Below are 15,548 nucleotides of genomic sequence, written 5' to 3'. Positions count from 1 at the left end.
TGGGCCTTGGGCACAGTTTTGACAGTGGGTGATTTTAACTTTCCAAAACAGTCTACCCCATCTCGCCCCCCATCCCCACCACCAAACAGTGAGTCTCCAGGTACTCATCACTTAGCTTTAACAAGTCACAATTCATGGGAAATCTTCTTGCATCCAACCCTCCTAATTATTTTAAAGTGAAACCCAGGTATCACATTATCATTTTAGTGGATATTTTTAAATATGTATTTTTAAAAGATGAAAAGATTACTCTTTTTTTTTTTTTTTTTTTTTTACCATAAACAGGATTTAAAGAGTATAACCACACCTTTAAAATTTAATTCCTTAATATCAGATATTCCCTCAGGGTTCAGAATCTCCCCAAATATCTCGTAATTTTCTATACTGTTTGAATTAAGGTCCATATGTTGCATTGGTTGGTATGTCTGTTAAATCTCTTTTAATCTAAAGTTTCTCCCTCTAGGTCTTTTTTTTTTTTTTTCCTTGCCATATTTGTTGATAATTTTTTTGAAAAGCTGGTTATTGGTTTTATTTTTCAGGGTATTCTTTCATGGGTATTTCCATTCAGCCTTTTATGAAAGTGATTAGTATGAACGTATATAACTTGAACGCACAGATCTAAATGTTTGGTTGATGAATTTCAACAATTGTATACATCAATATATTCACCACCCAGTGTATTTTGTTTTCAATTGTAATCTTTTTCAAATGGAAAAAGAGGAAAAACCCCTTCCATTCTTTAGACTCTGAAGTCTAGAGTAACTACAGTGGGGTTGGGGCCAAAAAAAAATCATTGATTGCTATCAGCAGTGTAAAGCGTTCTGCTTTTCAGTAGCCGGATGGGTGAATTAAGAATATTTGGGGTTTGGAAAATACCACTTGCTAGCAGAGGGATATGTGTAACATGTTAGAGCTAAAGGTGAAAGGTGTAAATGCACTGCATTGAAATTTATATCTTTGTAAAAAAGCTGTGGCTATTTGGTTCTTCCTCTAAATTGCATTTACCCTTCCCAAAACCTCCACCTCTGCCTCAGTTTCAAGTAGCAGACACATTTCATCTCATCTAAGTATTCTAAAGATAGGAGGATCATGTGGTTATTGACTCCAGGAAAGAGTTAACTGCAGTTGAAGCATATAAATGTCTTTAGTATCTTATTTGACAGATATTAGCCAACTTGGTTCTTTCATCTTTGCCTTGTCCAGGATTTGAATTTATTGTCGTATTTAACTTTGGGGACTTTATTAATTGTGTTTTCTTAAAGTAGTACATGGATTTTAGTTTGATGCCATTAGGAAGGTAGAGTGGAAGTTACTAAGAGTTACTGAGTGGCTACTCTCTGTGAGGTATCATCTCTTAAATGCAGTCCTCTAAACTCCTAAGTAATGAATGTGATGACAGCGATTTTGTCCATAGCCTAGGTCAGGAAACAAGGAGAGTTCCAGTGATTCGCCCAAGACCGTATAGCTAGCAACTACCAAGAAATGGGATTTAAACCCTGAAATTTTATTCCAGAACTCTTAAAAAGTTTTCACTTAAATATGCTGTCTTCATGAACATTAGAAACCTAAGCAGTAATAACTCTGCCCTTTGCAATTCCTGCTTCTTATACATGTACATGAAAAAACAATCATATTTAAAACATTTTAAAAAATTGTATCAAATCCAATTGTGATAACATATTTCCTGTGTGAACATGCAAGTCTCAACTTGTTTCAAGAGAAAGTTTTGTACTAAAAAGTCAGTAAAGCAAAATAATGTATCTAGTGCCTACGGTGCAATATAATGACGTTAGACCAGTATTGTTATTTTTAAAGACAGTAGGAAAATAGCTTATCAAATTATCTTTAGGTAATTCAGTTCAGGACGTATGGCTTTGTTATAAGTTGGGGTTACTTAAATTATAGCTTTTCATTGAATTTGTCGTTTAGTTTTTAAAATGAAAAGTCTCCATTTTCATTTTATGTGAAATAGATTTATTTTTAAAACTTTTCCCAAAAATAACATATTAATGTAAATTTGTTTTTAAAGAGGGTGATATCTTTTATGCCTTTTTAAAGCATTTACCTACATTCAAGTCTGGATATGATTCAGATTTCGTTTCTAGTTTGAAAAAAATGACTTCTGTAACTATTGTTTCTACTCCTTTTTTCTTCTCAAATCTTGGGAACGCATTACCATCATAATTATAGTCTGAATTTTACTTTACCTTTGGGTGCTCTGTTTTTTAAACAAATTCTGATTTTAAATACTTTAATCCAAATTGTGATTTATACCAAGTTTGTTTCTAGACTTTTTGTCCCCAGCTAAGATCCTGCCCTCTCCCAAAAAGACCATTCTGGATTATTTAAGAAAATCAACCTCCTTTCAGACTTGCCATAGTATTTTTAAAAATATAGTTGCCTTTTTCTTGGTTTCATTGAGCTTTAATATTCTCAAACAAATCTCAGAAAGAAGGTGCTGGTTTTCTTTAATAGAAGTACATATTGCTTCTTGAAAGGCATTTTTATTTAAAGTTGGTTGGGTAAGACAAATGGAACAACCAGTTAAGCTCATTCCTTCTGTACTTACTTTTAACTTCAAAGCTCCTAGTTTTAACCTCTGGTTCAGTCCCATCTTACTAGATTTAAGTGGCTTTTGTTTTGTTTTTTTTTTCATGCAGGTTCTGCTCATTAATCACCACGAGTGTGGATCTGAAGAAGAGTTTATTACCTCTCTTTTTTTGAGTATGTTTAACTTCAGATACACACAACGTAGCCTCTCCTTCCCTATTAGATTCTTAGAAGGTAGTTATATTTTTATAGTATCCTTCTTGTGACTTTGATAGTTGTGATCAATAAGAATAAAAACTATTCCTTACATATTGGGCTACTGCATGCAAATCAGTTCATTTAAAACCTCCTGGAGGTCTTTGGCATGCCAGACATAAAACCATGAGTGTTTGTTTGTGGAGGTAACGATGTTCCAAAGAAATTTAAGACTTTAATTCTCTTATCAAGAAACTGGGTGAGTTATCCTTTAGGTGCTGGGAATCACTGACCTTAAGGGGCTTGCTTTTGGTGTGTCATTTTCAAAATTAATTTAAAATGGGAAATGATAAATTAGAAATGCTGTTGTGGTATTAGATCTCTGAATGAATAGTAGAGAGAAATTAGCTTGTATTATACCTATTATACAAATTAGCTGATTTATCATGTCTCATTAAATATTAACGAGCATATACTTTTCCGTGTCTGTAATTTTTAGACACATTGATATATTTTTCTTATTGTACATGAATATGATGTATGAAATGTGATAAATAAATTAATTCTTTTTTTAATATATATGTCTAGGGTTGGAAAAAAGAAAGAATTCTAGCTGAATATCCTGATGGCAGGATAATAATGGTTCTTCCTGAAGACCCAAAGTATGCCCTGAAAAAGGTAAATTTCCAGTGAAATTTCACACAGAATGAATAGTAGAGTTTTGCAGCTAATTTTAAGAGTATAACTTATTGCTGGCAGAGCACATTTAAAAACCAGTTCTGAAAACAAGAAATAAGCATTTAGTCACAACCCAACTGAAAAATTATGCTTTAACTTTGTAGTGTATCTAGCATAAGTGAAATGAATTTTTAGTGGATTGATTGATTACTGTCTCATATTACCAGTAATTTGAGTGATGGTATGAAGGCATAGTAATGAATAATGCCACATAAGTGATTTCAAGAATCAAAATTAAAATAAAAATCTGAATCATAATTTATAAAACTAAAATTAATAAATGTCATTTTATTCTGAGAGTAAATTTCTAAATAAAAGCTTATTGCAGAAGGGGATATAGTAGTAGATCATAGTTATCCTTAAGTTAAACATGAAGTAATCGTAATCTTAAGGTAGAAAATCAGATATATTCTGATTTATAAATGTAACGGAGAAAACTTAAAATCCTCTTATCTAGTGTGAGCCAGGTTTTAGTCCAATTTAGGGTTCAGAGAAATGAACCAGAGAGATAATGAAGTCTGGAACCATTTTATTTATATAGAGTACCCTAAATGTCAGGAGGCCATAGGACAAACTTATTTTTAATGAATATATTAATTACATTTTCAAATAATATACTCAAAATGTTTTTCCTCCAGATGCTTTTTCAGAAGTACCTCATAATGTAAAGCAATGGGTCTGATTGTTTATCTGAAAAACTTAATTAAACTAGAGTGTTTTCAACATATCTAGAAACACAGGGAAAGTAGTTTATTTACTTTTCTCAGGTTAATAGTTGGACCTCTTTAGATTTAGGAATACTTCACCTGAAAGGGAGGTTGAAGAAAAACACTTTGAACCTGTTATTTGAAAATATAGCTAACATTCCACTTACAGTACAGTTGATCCTTGAACAACGGTTGGGGGAGGCAGTGTTAATCTACATATAATTCGGTGTGCTAGGTTCCTCTGTATCTTCGGATTCAACCAACCACGGACCATGTAGTACTGAAGTATTTACTATTGAAAAATATCCATGTAAAAGTGGACCCATCCTGTTCAAACCTGTGTTGTTCAAGGATCATTTGTATAAGTTTATCCTGTGGTTCCTGACTTTTCAGGTACCCTGAATATATAACTGAACAATACCCGATACTCAAATAAGCCCACCACTGCTGAACAGTATAGACAAGTAGTATTTAGAATGGCACATAAACCTGTCTTGTATTTGAAACATTGATCCTTGCACAGAAACAAATACTTGTTGAATTAATGTTGGATTAGTAATTGACTAAATGAAAATTAAATTATGGACTTTTTGGAATTCCAACTGTTATCATTTGGAAATGCACAGTGGGTACTTTGCTTTACTGCATGTGGCGTCCAGACATTTCTTACCAAGACTCCACAGGAAATTCTAATTTCCTCATTTTCATTTCTCAGGACGGACTCTTAGTAACCTACAATTCAGTATGTTACTGGTTAGTAACCCATAATAGGTTAAAAATTAAAATCTAAGGAATTGTGAGTCATTTGCCTTTAGGAACTGAGTCAAGTATTGTATTGTGGGATATTGTTTTAGGATTAAGAGGACTTAAGTTTTCATCACTGAATAAGAGATGTATTACATGGTATTCTGCTTGTCAGAGGTGTGAGTACTTAACCCTCTTAGGTGTTATTTGCATTTTAAACTTAGTGTCACAAATGAATGTTTATTGGACTGAATATTTACAGATTATTTTTTAACTGGGGAAGGAACTAATGTTTGAGTGCCTACAAAAATCTTGACTTTGAGAACCTATAAAAGTTTGAGCTTATCGTATTTGACCTTGACCACAATTCTAGGAGGTAAACAGAAAGAAGCAGTGTGATGCCATATTAACATTATAGGTTCAAATCCCAGAAATCCCAGCTTTTTGGTTCTAGATGTCCCATATCTGACATGGGAAAGTTACTTTTGAATTTTATTTCTTCCGTATGCAAAAGAAACTATAAGCCTCTAAGAGGTGTTGGATTTAAATCAGATACTATTGATAAAGTGCTTTGCATAATGTCTGGCCTATAAATGGTTGATAAGGAGTAAACATTTATGTCTGTCCTCTGTGTTCACCTGCATTTTACTGATGAGAGTACTCATTAAGCCTTGCGAAGAAGAAAAGCGTGGCTTGCCTGGCGAAGATTCCAGTGAAGTTCTCTCCAATACTCAAACCCATGATCCTTCTAATGGGAAGTCTTTGTTCTTATTACCTATTGTAGGAGCTCTCACTCTTGTTCCCAGACTGCTGGGCTTGACATTACTCTCCACTCTTTCCTCCTTTTGCAAATTGGTCCACAGGGCTTGAAAAACATTTATTGGTCAGGACAGTCATTCAGAAGCACTCTTCAGAGGATATCCTGCTTGGAATAATACACTCAATTTATTGAACTGAAATAGTATATTTTTACATATATAAAATGCTTTTGTTGTTAAAAAAAATATTGTTCTTTATTTGGCAGGTTGACGAGATTAGAGAGATGGTTGATAATGATTTAGGTTTCCAGCAGGCTCCACTAATGTGCTATTCCAGAACAAAAACACTTCTCTTTATTTCTAATGACAAAAAAGTAGTTGGTTGCCTAATTGCAGAACATATCCAATGGGTAAGTGATTTTTAAAGAGTGGTCGTATGTAGTATGGTGTTTAAAGAGTTACAGGAATAACATAATCCTGGTAAATTTTTCAGCATTTTATGTAAGGAAGAGTATGAATGCAAGAATTCCTGTGTGTAATTCTTTACTACAGTGGAGTTGTATCTTGCATGGGAATTAGTTTCTCAAGTCAGTATAAAGTATAAGAGAAAAATTCTATAAATCAAAAGTACTATTAAATTTTGTTCGGGAAGTTTCCTTGTTGGCTGCTAACGTAATGTCTGTCTCAGTCCCTTCAGCACTGGAATAAATCAAGGGTTGGCAAATTACAGCCTGAAGGCAAAATCCAGCCTGTTTTTATAAAGTTTTATTGTAACACAGCCATGCCCATTTGCTTACATATTGTCTGTGGCTGCTTTCACACTACAAAGACTGAGTTGAGTAGTTGCAACAGAGGCCAGGTATGCTGCAAAGCCTAAAATACTTATTGCCTGGCCCTTTATGAAAAGTTGCGCACCCCTGCAGTGGATCACCACTTCTTTGGTTGAGCTCTAGATGAGGACTTGGCTTGTGTTTAAGAGCCAAATTGTGCAAAAAAACAAACAATAGTATCTTTTAGTTGCCTGCAAGTGTATGCTTCATCATAAAATTTTCTAATAAAGTACAAAGTCAAAACAAATCTGCGTGAGTTAATTTCCATATGTTAAGCTGCATTAAAAAAATTCAACCTGAAATTGTGTAGTTTATGAATCTTGCTGTTTGTAATTACAAATTTGATTTAAATAGCTGACAAAGTAGTTTGGAGATACAAATTTGATATAAAATGACTAACTCATAGAAGCTTGCCATACTGTAATTGAGTTAATTTTTGCATAGTACAAATCGTGTGGGTTTATTTTTTCATTGCAGTGGATTTATTCTTTGCTTTATCATTTATCCGCTTGATAGGTCCCTGAGTCTTGATTGTCCCACTTTTAAGAGATATCAACAATGTCATGCTTGATTTTCCTGAATGCCACAGTGCTTTCAGTGTGTATTGAATAACTGTTGTGTGTTTAAGGATTGTCCTTAGCAACTCACCTCCCTTAATTTCACTCCAACTAGCATGATTTATTACTCCTGAGGAGGGTTAATAGTAAGATACCGACTTGAGGGAAGTATCAGTTTTTAGACAAAATTGATGATTGAAACAAATGAAGTTAATTAGATGAGGGAAATTAAATATTTGAAGTCAGATTTGCACAGTGACAAAGATATTTGCAAATTTTATGATAGAGCATTCTTACATCTGTTTGGCAAATGACTAAGCATTAAAAGAAATTGCAGACATCTGTCTTGTTTTTGACTGTTTCTTACAGTGTTTTTTATTTGGTTGTTGTTGTTCACAATGAATGTTCTTTAGTAAACCCTTGTAGTTTTCTGGGGTTTGTTTTTGTTTTTTTTTTTTTTTTTGGCCGCGCTGCATGGCTTGCGGGAGCTCAGATCCCTGACCAGGGATTGAATTGGCCACGGCAGTGAAAGCACTGAGTCCTAACCACTAGACTATCAGGGAACTCCCCACCCTTGTGTTTTTTAAATTTTTATTCTACCTAGTTCCAAAAATGACTTGTAGCAGTGTTTAGAGTAGAACATAGTTGTGTAATATTTGCTTATTTGTTCTTTGTTAACTCTCACTTGTGTTGTCTGATTGTTTTAACTTGTGTACCATGTCCCATCAGAAGGCTAGCCATGTCCCTTTTTGGCCACTAGACTGGCAGAAGAGATGTATGTTTTTTTAGAGTATTTATTTATTTTTTTAAGAGGTAGGAGTGTAGGGAAAGGACCTTTTTAACTCTTGATTCCTCTGCCATCCCTCATCCTAGTTCCTGCACAGCTGTGAACCCTAGAACTATGGCAGCAGTCCCAGAAACAGTTGTGACTGCCGAGTTCTTAACATGTCCTTTTGCTGGTCCTAGGATATGGGAGGTAGAGAAAATTAGCATTCAGTTCCTATTATGTGCCAGCTGTGATGGCAGGCTGCTTTGTATATATTTCCTTATTTAATCTCAGCAATTCTCTGAAGGAGGTGGTGGAGAGTTCCAATTTATTGGTAGGGAACCCAGAGCATAATTAAGTAACTTTATCTCATGGTCACATAACTAGTGAGAACAGAATGTAGATCCAGGTCTGTTTATTTCCTAAAATGAGGGTGAAAGCGTGAGTGGTTCCCATAGTTTGTTAAGAAGCCAGACAACAGTAGTGACCTCCTCACTAAGGTCAGTACTAGACAGTTGCTTAATAATATTCCCACTTTAAAATTCTCGCCCCTCCAACAATGTCTGTGTGTATAGTGGAGTCACTTTGCCATGCAGCAGAGACTGACACAACATTGTAAATCAACTATACTCCAATAAAAATAAATAAAGTTTAAAATTTTCCCCCTATTTTGCTACATATAGGGCTACAGAGTTATAGAAGAAAAACTTCCAGTTATCAGGTCAGAAGAAGAAAAAGTCAGATTTGAAAGGCAGAAAGCCTGGTGCTGCTCAACATTGCCAGAGCCTGCAATCTGTGGGGTCAGCCGCATATGGGTGTCCAGCATGATGCGTCGGAAGAAAATTGCTTCTCGCATGATTGAATGCCTAAGGTAACTTAAATGTAATTCTTCAAGTCATTTTCAGTAGTTTAGGATTTAAGCAGAGTTTTATATAAAGATTGGCATTTAGTTAATCTTAAATGTGTAACCTTTGTTTATATTAATTTAAAATCTGCATAAGATTGTCAGTATGTTGGATCTGTGAGTGCTTTTTATGTGAAGTTAACCTGAGGGGGAAGAAAGCACTATTGGTTAAGTATTATTAAACCATTTTAACTTTTTCAATTTGCATCTATGATATCAGGCCAAAATAACCCACTTATTTCAAATTGCGTTCAATATTAGAGAATTTTAAAGATAACCAAAGAAGTATGGGAAGTTTCTTGGGCGTTTAGCTTTTGGGAAAATTTGTCTTAAGAATAGTATTTATAAATAATCTAAATCTCTTAATAGTTTTTCTTCTTGCTTTTATTGCTTGATTTTTAATCAAAGGTATAAAGGAGAAGATTCAGAAAATTACATGTTTTTTGCTCTTTAAAGCATCTTTGCTAAAGGATTAATGAAAGAGGTTTAAATTAATCATGCAAATGAGGTTTTTTAGGTTCGTCTCTTGTATCTGTTTATTCATAGAATACCTATCTACTACTACTTATAGGTATAGCTTTCAAAGTAATCCATTATTGTTGTAAGTGAGATCCTAAGACTCTTAAGTCTCTTAGAGCCTTACTGTGTTTCAGGTCTCTCTCCCTTATTTTTATTTCATCAATGAGTAGTGATCCAGAAGGGCTTAGATCTACCTACCCTTCTCTTGACAAGAGGCAGGTCTGTTTTTAGCTCTTTCAGAACTAAACCTGGAAAATGCAGCTGATTAAATAATTGTCCTAAATGAGGGTATTGTCCCTCCTTTAAATCTTGTAAAACTTAGGTCTTGTCAAAACCATAAGATGGTTCTAGTTTATAAAAACATAAAACATTGTAGTCATTGTGTTTGTTCTGTGTGATACTGAGATTGCCACTCTAAGCTTCCTGTTAAAACCATAGAGGTTTCTAACTTTTTTCGTTTATTGTTCCTTTATGTACCCATCTCACCTTGTTACGATTACAATATGAAAATTCTACTAATAGTCTATATCCTGGCAAAATTTAAAACATTTAAAAATAACAGCTTTATTGAGATATAAGTACATAGCACAAAATTTATCTTGTTTTTAATTAACCATTTTTTCTTCCAATTTTATTGAGTTATGATTGACATGCAACACTGTATAAGTTTAAGGTGTACGACAAATGATGTGACTTAACATACATCATGACATGATGATCACAATAAGTGCAGTGAACATCCACCATCTCATATAGATGCAAAATTAAAGAAATAGAAAAAATTTTTTCCTTGTGATGAGAACTCTTAGGATTTACTCTCTTAACAACTTTCATATATAAATAACACACAGCAGTGCTAATTATGTTTATCATGTTATACATTACATCCCTAGTACTTATTTATCATATAACGAGAAGTTTATACCTTTTGACTGCCTTCATCGAATACCCCCTCTCCCCAAATCCCCACCTCTCGTAACCATAAATCTGATCTCTTTTTATGAGTTTGTTTGTTTATTTGAAGTATAATTGACCTACAACACTATGTTAGTTCCTGTTACACAACAGTGTTTCCGTATTTCTGTACATTTCAAAATGGTCACCACAATAAGTCTAGATACAGATACGTCACCATACAAAGATATTACGTAGTTATTGACTATATTCTCCATACTGTGCGTTTCATACCATTGACTCATTTATTTTACAACTGGAAGTTTGTGCCTCTTAATCTCCTGCACCTATTTCTCCCTACCCGCCTCCCACCCCCGCCTTCCCTCTGGCAACCACCTATTTGTTCTGTGTATCTATAATTGTGTTTCTGTTTTGTTATGTTTGTTCATTTGTTTTGCATCTTAGATTCCACGTATAAGTGAAATCATACAGCATTTTTCTTTCTTTAACTTATTTCACCCTCTAGGTCCGTCCGTGTTGTTGTAAATGGCAAGATTTCATTCTTTTTTGTGGCTGAGTAATATTCCATTGTGTGTGTTTGTGTCTGTGTGTATGTCTCTGGTTGTGTGTATACACACAACATCTTCTTTATCTATTTATCTATTGATGGGCATTTAGGTTGCTTTCATATCTTGTTTATTGTAAATAATGCTACAATGAACACAGAGGTGCATATATTTATTTTAATGTGTATTTTTTTTCCTTTGCGTAAGTACTCAGGAGTAGAATTTATATGGTCATATATGGTAGTTCTATTTTTAATTTTTTTGAGGACTTTCCATACTGTTTTCCATAGTGGCTGCACCAGTTTACATTTCTACCAACTGTGCATGAGTGTTCCCTTTTCTCCACATCCTCACCAACACTTGATATTTGTTGTCTTTTTGAAATAGCCATTTCGACAGGTGTGAGGTGATACCTCATTGTGGTTTTGATTTGCATTTTCCTGATGATTAGTGATGTTGGCCATCTTTCCATGTGCCTGTTGGCCCTCTTTTTGTCTTCCTTGGGAAAATGCCTTTGCAGATTCTCTGCCCATGTTTTAATCAGGTTTTGTTTTTGATGTTGAGTTGTATGAGTTCTCTGTATATTTTGGGTATTAACTCCTTACTGGATATATCATTTGCAAATATCCTCTCCCATTCAGTAGGTGGCCTTTTTGGTCATCTTTTTAAAGTGACACTTCACTGGGTTTTAGTATATTTAGAAGGCTGTGTAACCATCACCACTGTCTAATTCTAAGACATTTCCTTCAGTCTCCCCAAAACCTGATACCCAATTTCCCCATTTCCTTCTCCCCCAGCTTCTGGCAACCAATAATCTACTTTTGTCTCAATAGATTTGCCTATTCTGAACTGTATTTTTTTTTTAATGTTTATTTATTTATTTAGCTGCATCGGGTCTTTGTTGTGGCATGTGGGATCTTCATTGCAGCATGTGGGATTTTTCGTTGTGGCGCATGTTGTGGCATGCGGGCTCTTCATTGTGGCATGGGCTTCTCTCTAGTTGTGGCGTATGGGTTTTCTCTTCTCTAGTTGTGGCGCAGGCTCCAGAGTGCATGGCATGCAGCCTCTCTCGTTGAGGAGCGCGAGCTCAGTAGTTGTGGCGTGCGGGCTTTGTTGCCCCGCAGCACGTGGGATCTTAGTTCCCTGACCAGGGATCGAACCCACGTCCCCTGCATTGGCAGGCGGATCCTTAACCATTGTGCCACCAGGGAAGGCTGTGTATTTTTATTTCTCTTGGTTAAGAGAGAAGTACTTGCATATGTATATTTATTTTGGTACATACGTAGGAGAATTGGGCCATATGGTAACCATATAACATTTTGAGGACCTGCTGAACTATTTTGCAAAGTGGCTGCACTGTTTTACAACTCCACGAGCAATGTTACAAGGGTTCTAATTTCTCCTCATTCTCACCAGCACTTGTTATTATCTGTCTTTTTAGCCATCCTAGTGGGTATGAAGTGGTATTTCATTGTGGTTTTTGATTTACATTTCCCTAATAGGTAATGATGTTTATTGGCCATTTATATATATCTTCAGAGAAATGCCTATTCAATCAATCCTATGTCCATTTTTAAATCGGTTCATTTGTCTTGTTGAGTTGTAATAGTTCTTTATATATTCTGGAGATGAGTCCCTTATCAGATACATGATATGCAAATATTTTCTACCATTTTATGATTGTCCTTTCATCTTCTTAGTATTCTTTGAAGCACAGAAGTTTTTAATTTTGAACTCCAAATTACATATCTTTTTTTCTTGTCACATATCTAAGAAACAATATCCTCATCCAAGGCCACAAAGATTTAGGCCTGTATTTTCTTTCAAGAGTTTATAATTTTAGTTCTTATATTTAGGTCTTTGATCCATTTTAAGTAAATTTTTGTGTATGATGTGAGGCAAGATCCAACTTCATTCTTTTCAATGTGGAGAGACTTTTCTTTCCCATTGAATGATCTTGCCACCTTTGTCAAAAATGATTGATCGGGCTTCCCTGGTGGCGCAATGGTTGAGAATCTGCCTGCTAATGCAGGGGACACGGGTTCGGGCCCTGGTCTGGGAATATCCCACGTGCCGCGGAGCAGCTAGGCCCGTGAGCCACAATTACTGAGCCTGCGCGTCTGGAGCCTGTGCGCCGCAGCAAGAGAGCCCGCGATAGTGAAGAGGCCCGCGCACCGCGATGAAGAGTGGCCCCCGCTCGCCACAACTGGAGAAAGCCCTCACACAGAAACGAAGACCCAACACAGCCAAGAATAAAAAAAAAAAAAGATTGATCATAAATGTGAGGGTTTGTGTCTGGACTCAGTTCTATTCCATTGGTCTCTTATGCCGGCAGCCCACTGTCTGGAATACTGTAGATTTGTTGTAAGTTTTGAAATAAGGAAATGTGAGTTCTATAAATTTGTTCTTTTTTAAGATTCTTTTCACTATTCAGTTTCTCTTGCATTTTCATATGAATTTTAGGACCAGCTTGTTAATTTTTGCAGAGAAGCCCAGTATAGATCAATTTGGAGAGTAATGCCGTTTTAGCAATATTAAGTCTTCTGATTCATAAACGTGGGATGTCTGTGTTTACTTAAGTAGGCTTTAATTTCTTTCCACAACGCTCTATAGTTATCATTTTTTAGGTCTTGCATGTCTCTAAATTTAATCCTAAGTATTTACTCTTTCAGTGTTATTGCAAATGGACTTGTTTTCTAAATTTCATTTTGAATTGTTCATTGCAAGTGTATAGAAATACAATTAATTTTTTAATATCGATCTTATATCCTACAGACTTGCTGAACTCATTCTTTATTAGATCTAATAGTTATTTTGTGAATTCCGGAGGATTTTTGTATATAAAAGATAATGTCATCTGTAAAAAGAGATAATTTTACTTCTTCCTTTCCAGCGTGGTTGCTTCTTATTTCTTTTGCTTGTCTAATTTTCCTGTTTTAATAGAAGAGGTGTGAGCAGACGTAGCCTTATTACCCTGTTCCTGATGTCTGAGGAACAGTTTTCAGTCTTTCTTTTACCATTAACTTTGATGCCTTTTGATACTGTTTATCAGGTTGAGGAAGTTCCTTCTATTTAGAGTTGTTGGAGTATTTTTATCGTGAAAAGGTGTTGGGTAAATGTTTTTAAAACTATGATTGCTTTTATAAGACAATTATTTTTAAGTTTCTAGAATATACAGCATTACCTAAAGTCTATTTAAATTTTATTTGACAGGTTTTTCCAATTTTAATGATTAAAAATAATATACTTTTTTTTACCCTTCTACTCTCCCCCCCCCTTTTTTAATAGGAGTAACTTTATATATGGCTCATACTTGAGTAAAGAAGAAATTGCTTTCTCAGATCCTACTCCTGATGGAAAACTGTTTGCAACACAGTACTGTGGCACTGGTCAGTTTCTGGTATATAATTTTATTAATGGACAAAATAGCACCTAAAATAAATTCATGCCTGCAGTACAGAAGACATCTACTGAAGAGAATGGATTGGTTGCTGACTTTAACCAGGAACTAGGGCCATTTTTATTACAATGAACTCAGGACTGGCAACAACTGTAAGGTTGTTCCATTTTCATAAAATTGGAAAAAATGCAGTAATTGCTTATTGTTGTTTTGTTTTTTAAAGAAGATATTTTATTATCTTTTACAGAAATTTATGATTGATGTATTTTATCTATAGTTAGACATGTTTACATGCAGCAGATAATTGTTCATAGTGGACTGAAACTAATGCAAGGACTATGGTCTCAGTGATAAGTATATTTTGAAGTTCTTAATTATGGAAATATACCAGTGTAGCTTGGTACTGTATTTTTTTATATTGATCTGCTGATACCAGTTATAGTTTTAAAGACTGTATTTTCAGAGTGGAAACCGATGTTTTTGCAGTATTGCTCAAGGAGGGAGTGATGTGACCTGTTTAGGAACTCAAAGCTAATTCGTAAAGGGTCTGGTATATAATTTAAAAGAATCCTCACAAAAAAGCAAAGCCGAACTTTTTCTTCCATTTCTCTCTTTCCGCTTCTTGACAGCAGCAAAAGGTGGAAGGTGGAAAAGAATTGAGGCTTTCCTTCTTGGAGAGCTATAAGTGACTAGAATTAGAATGGTACCCTCTAGTGTATTTATTCTTTCATTCTGGTTTCACTTTTTAAAATAAATGGCAACTGGCACACTTCGGCTGTTAACAATCCCAAAGAGATTTATAAAAACCTGGGGAATAGTTGCAAGCTAAATATGGAGGACTTGGTATCTGCTTCGTTACTCCTCAGAAATACTACACTGGGTATATGCCCTCATTATTGGACTTCATTTTGATACTTGTCTATCCTTCATAGTGCCCTCTACTTTTAAAGGGTTTATATGTTGAAAAACTGCTGTGGCCTTTTATGACCTGTATATAATGTAGAATAAAATAATAAAATACTTGATAGCTTTTTCTAAGTGATAAATGTGATAATGGTGTATTATTATTGTGCTTTTTCAGGAAGTTTGTTAGTTTTGATACCTTGAAATAAGATTAAAACACTGGCTTCTTAAAAGGTAGTTTTCACCAGTTTGCCATAGGATAAGTATGTCAGTAACATCTCCAAAAGACAAGATCCTAACATGAGAATTTTCTGCTCTTTCAAAGAAATAAAGAGCCATGGCCCAAGAGTGAAGCGCCACCGTGATTTAACGTAGGTTAATTTTATGAGCTGAAATTAAAACCAGCGAAAAATTAGGGCTTTTAAACTATGATTAACAGACAGGTATATATTTTATCACCCTTAGATGTGTGCTTTTAAAATTAATAGAGTGGTGTAAGGCTCTGTAGTCTTTATAG

At 34.8% G+C, this 15,548-nt stretch overlaps 1 protein-coding gene across 7 annotated transcripts in view; it reads left to right on the top strand.

Moving 5' to 3' along the window:
• Positions 1–15,324, top strand: part of ESCO1 (establishment of sister chromatid cohesion N-acetyltransferase 1) — a 66,228-nt gene extending 50,904 nt beyond the window's left edge. For 5 of the 7 annotated variants that reach the window (XM_036874649.1, XM_036874650.1, XM_036874645.1 and 2 more), the window contains 4 exons: positions 3,334–3,423; positions 5,959–6,102; positions 8,529–8,716; positions 14,017–15,323. In XM_036874649.1, the coding sequence (XP_036730544.1) occupies positions 3,334–3,423; positions 5,959–6,102; positions 8,529–8,716; positions 14,017–14,164 (570 nt within the window). In that variant the 3' untranslated portion in view covers positions 14,165–15,323. Of the gene's footprint in view, positions 1–2,660; positions 2,785–3,333; positions 3,424–5,958; positions 6,103–8,528; positions 8,717–14,016 lie in introns of those variants that run through there. The other 2 variants (XM_036874651.1, XR_005022608.1) reach the window with 2 other exon arrangements.
• Positions 15,325–15,548: the final 224 nt, after the last annotated feature.

The sequence above is a fragment of the Balaenoptera musculus genome, chromosome 14, assembly GCF_009873245.2.
Source record: "Balaenoptera musculus isolate JJ_BM4_2016_0621 chromosome 14, mBalMus1.pri.v3, whole genome shotgun sequence".
Classification (NCBI taxonomy): Eukaryota; Metazoa; Chordata; class Mammalia; order Artiodactyla; family Balaenopteridae; genus Balaenoptera; species Balaenoptera musculus.
This window is presented reverse-complemented; position numbering and strand designations above follow the sequence as displayed.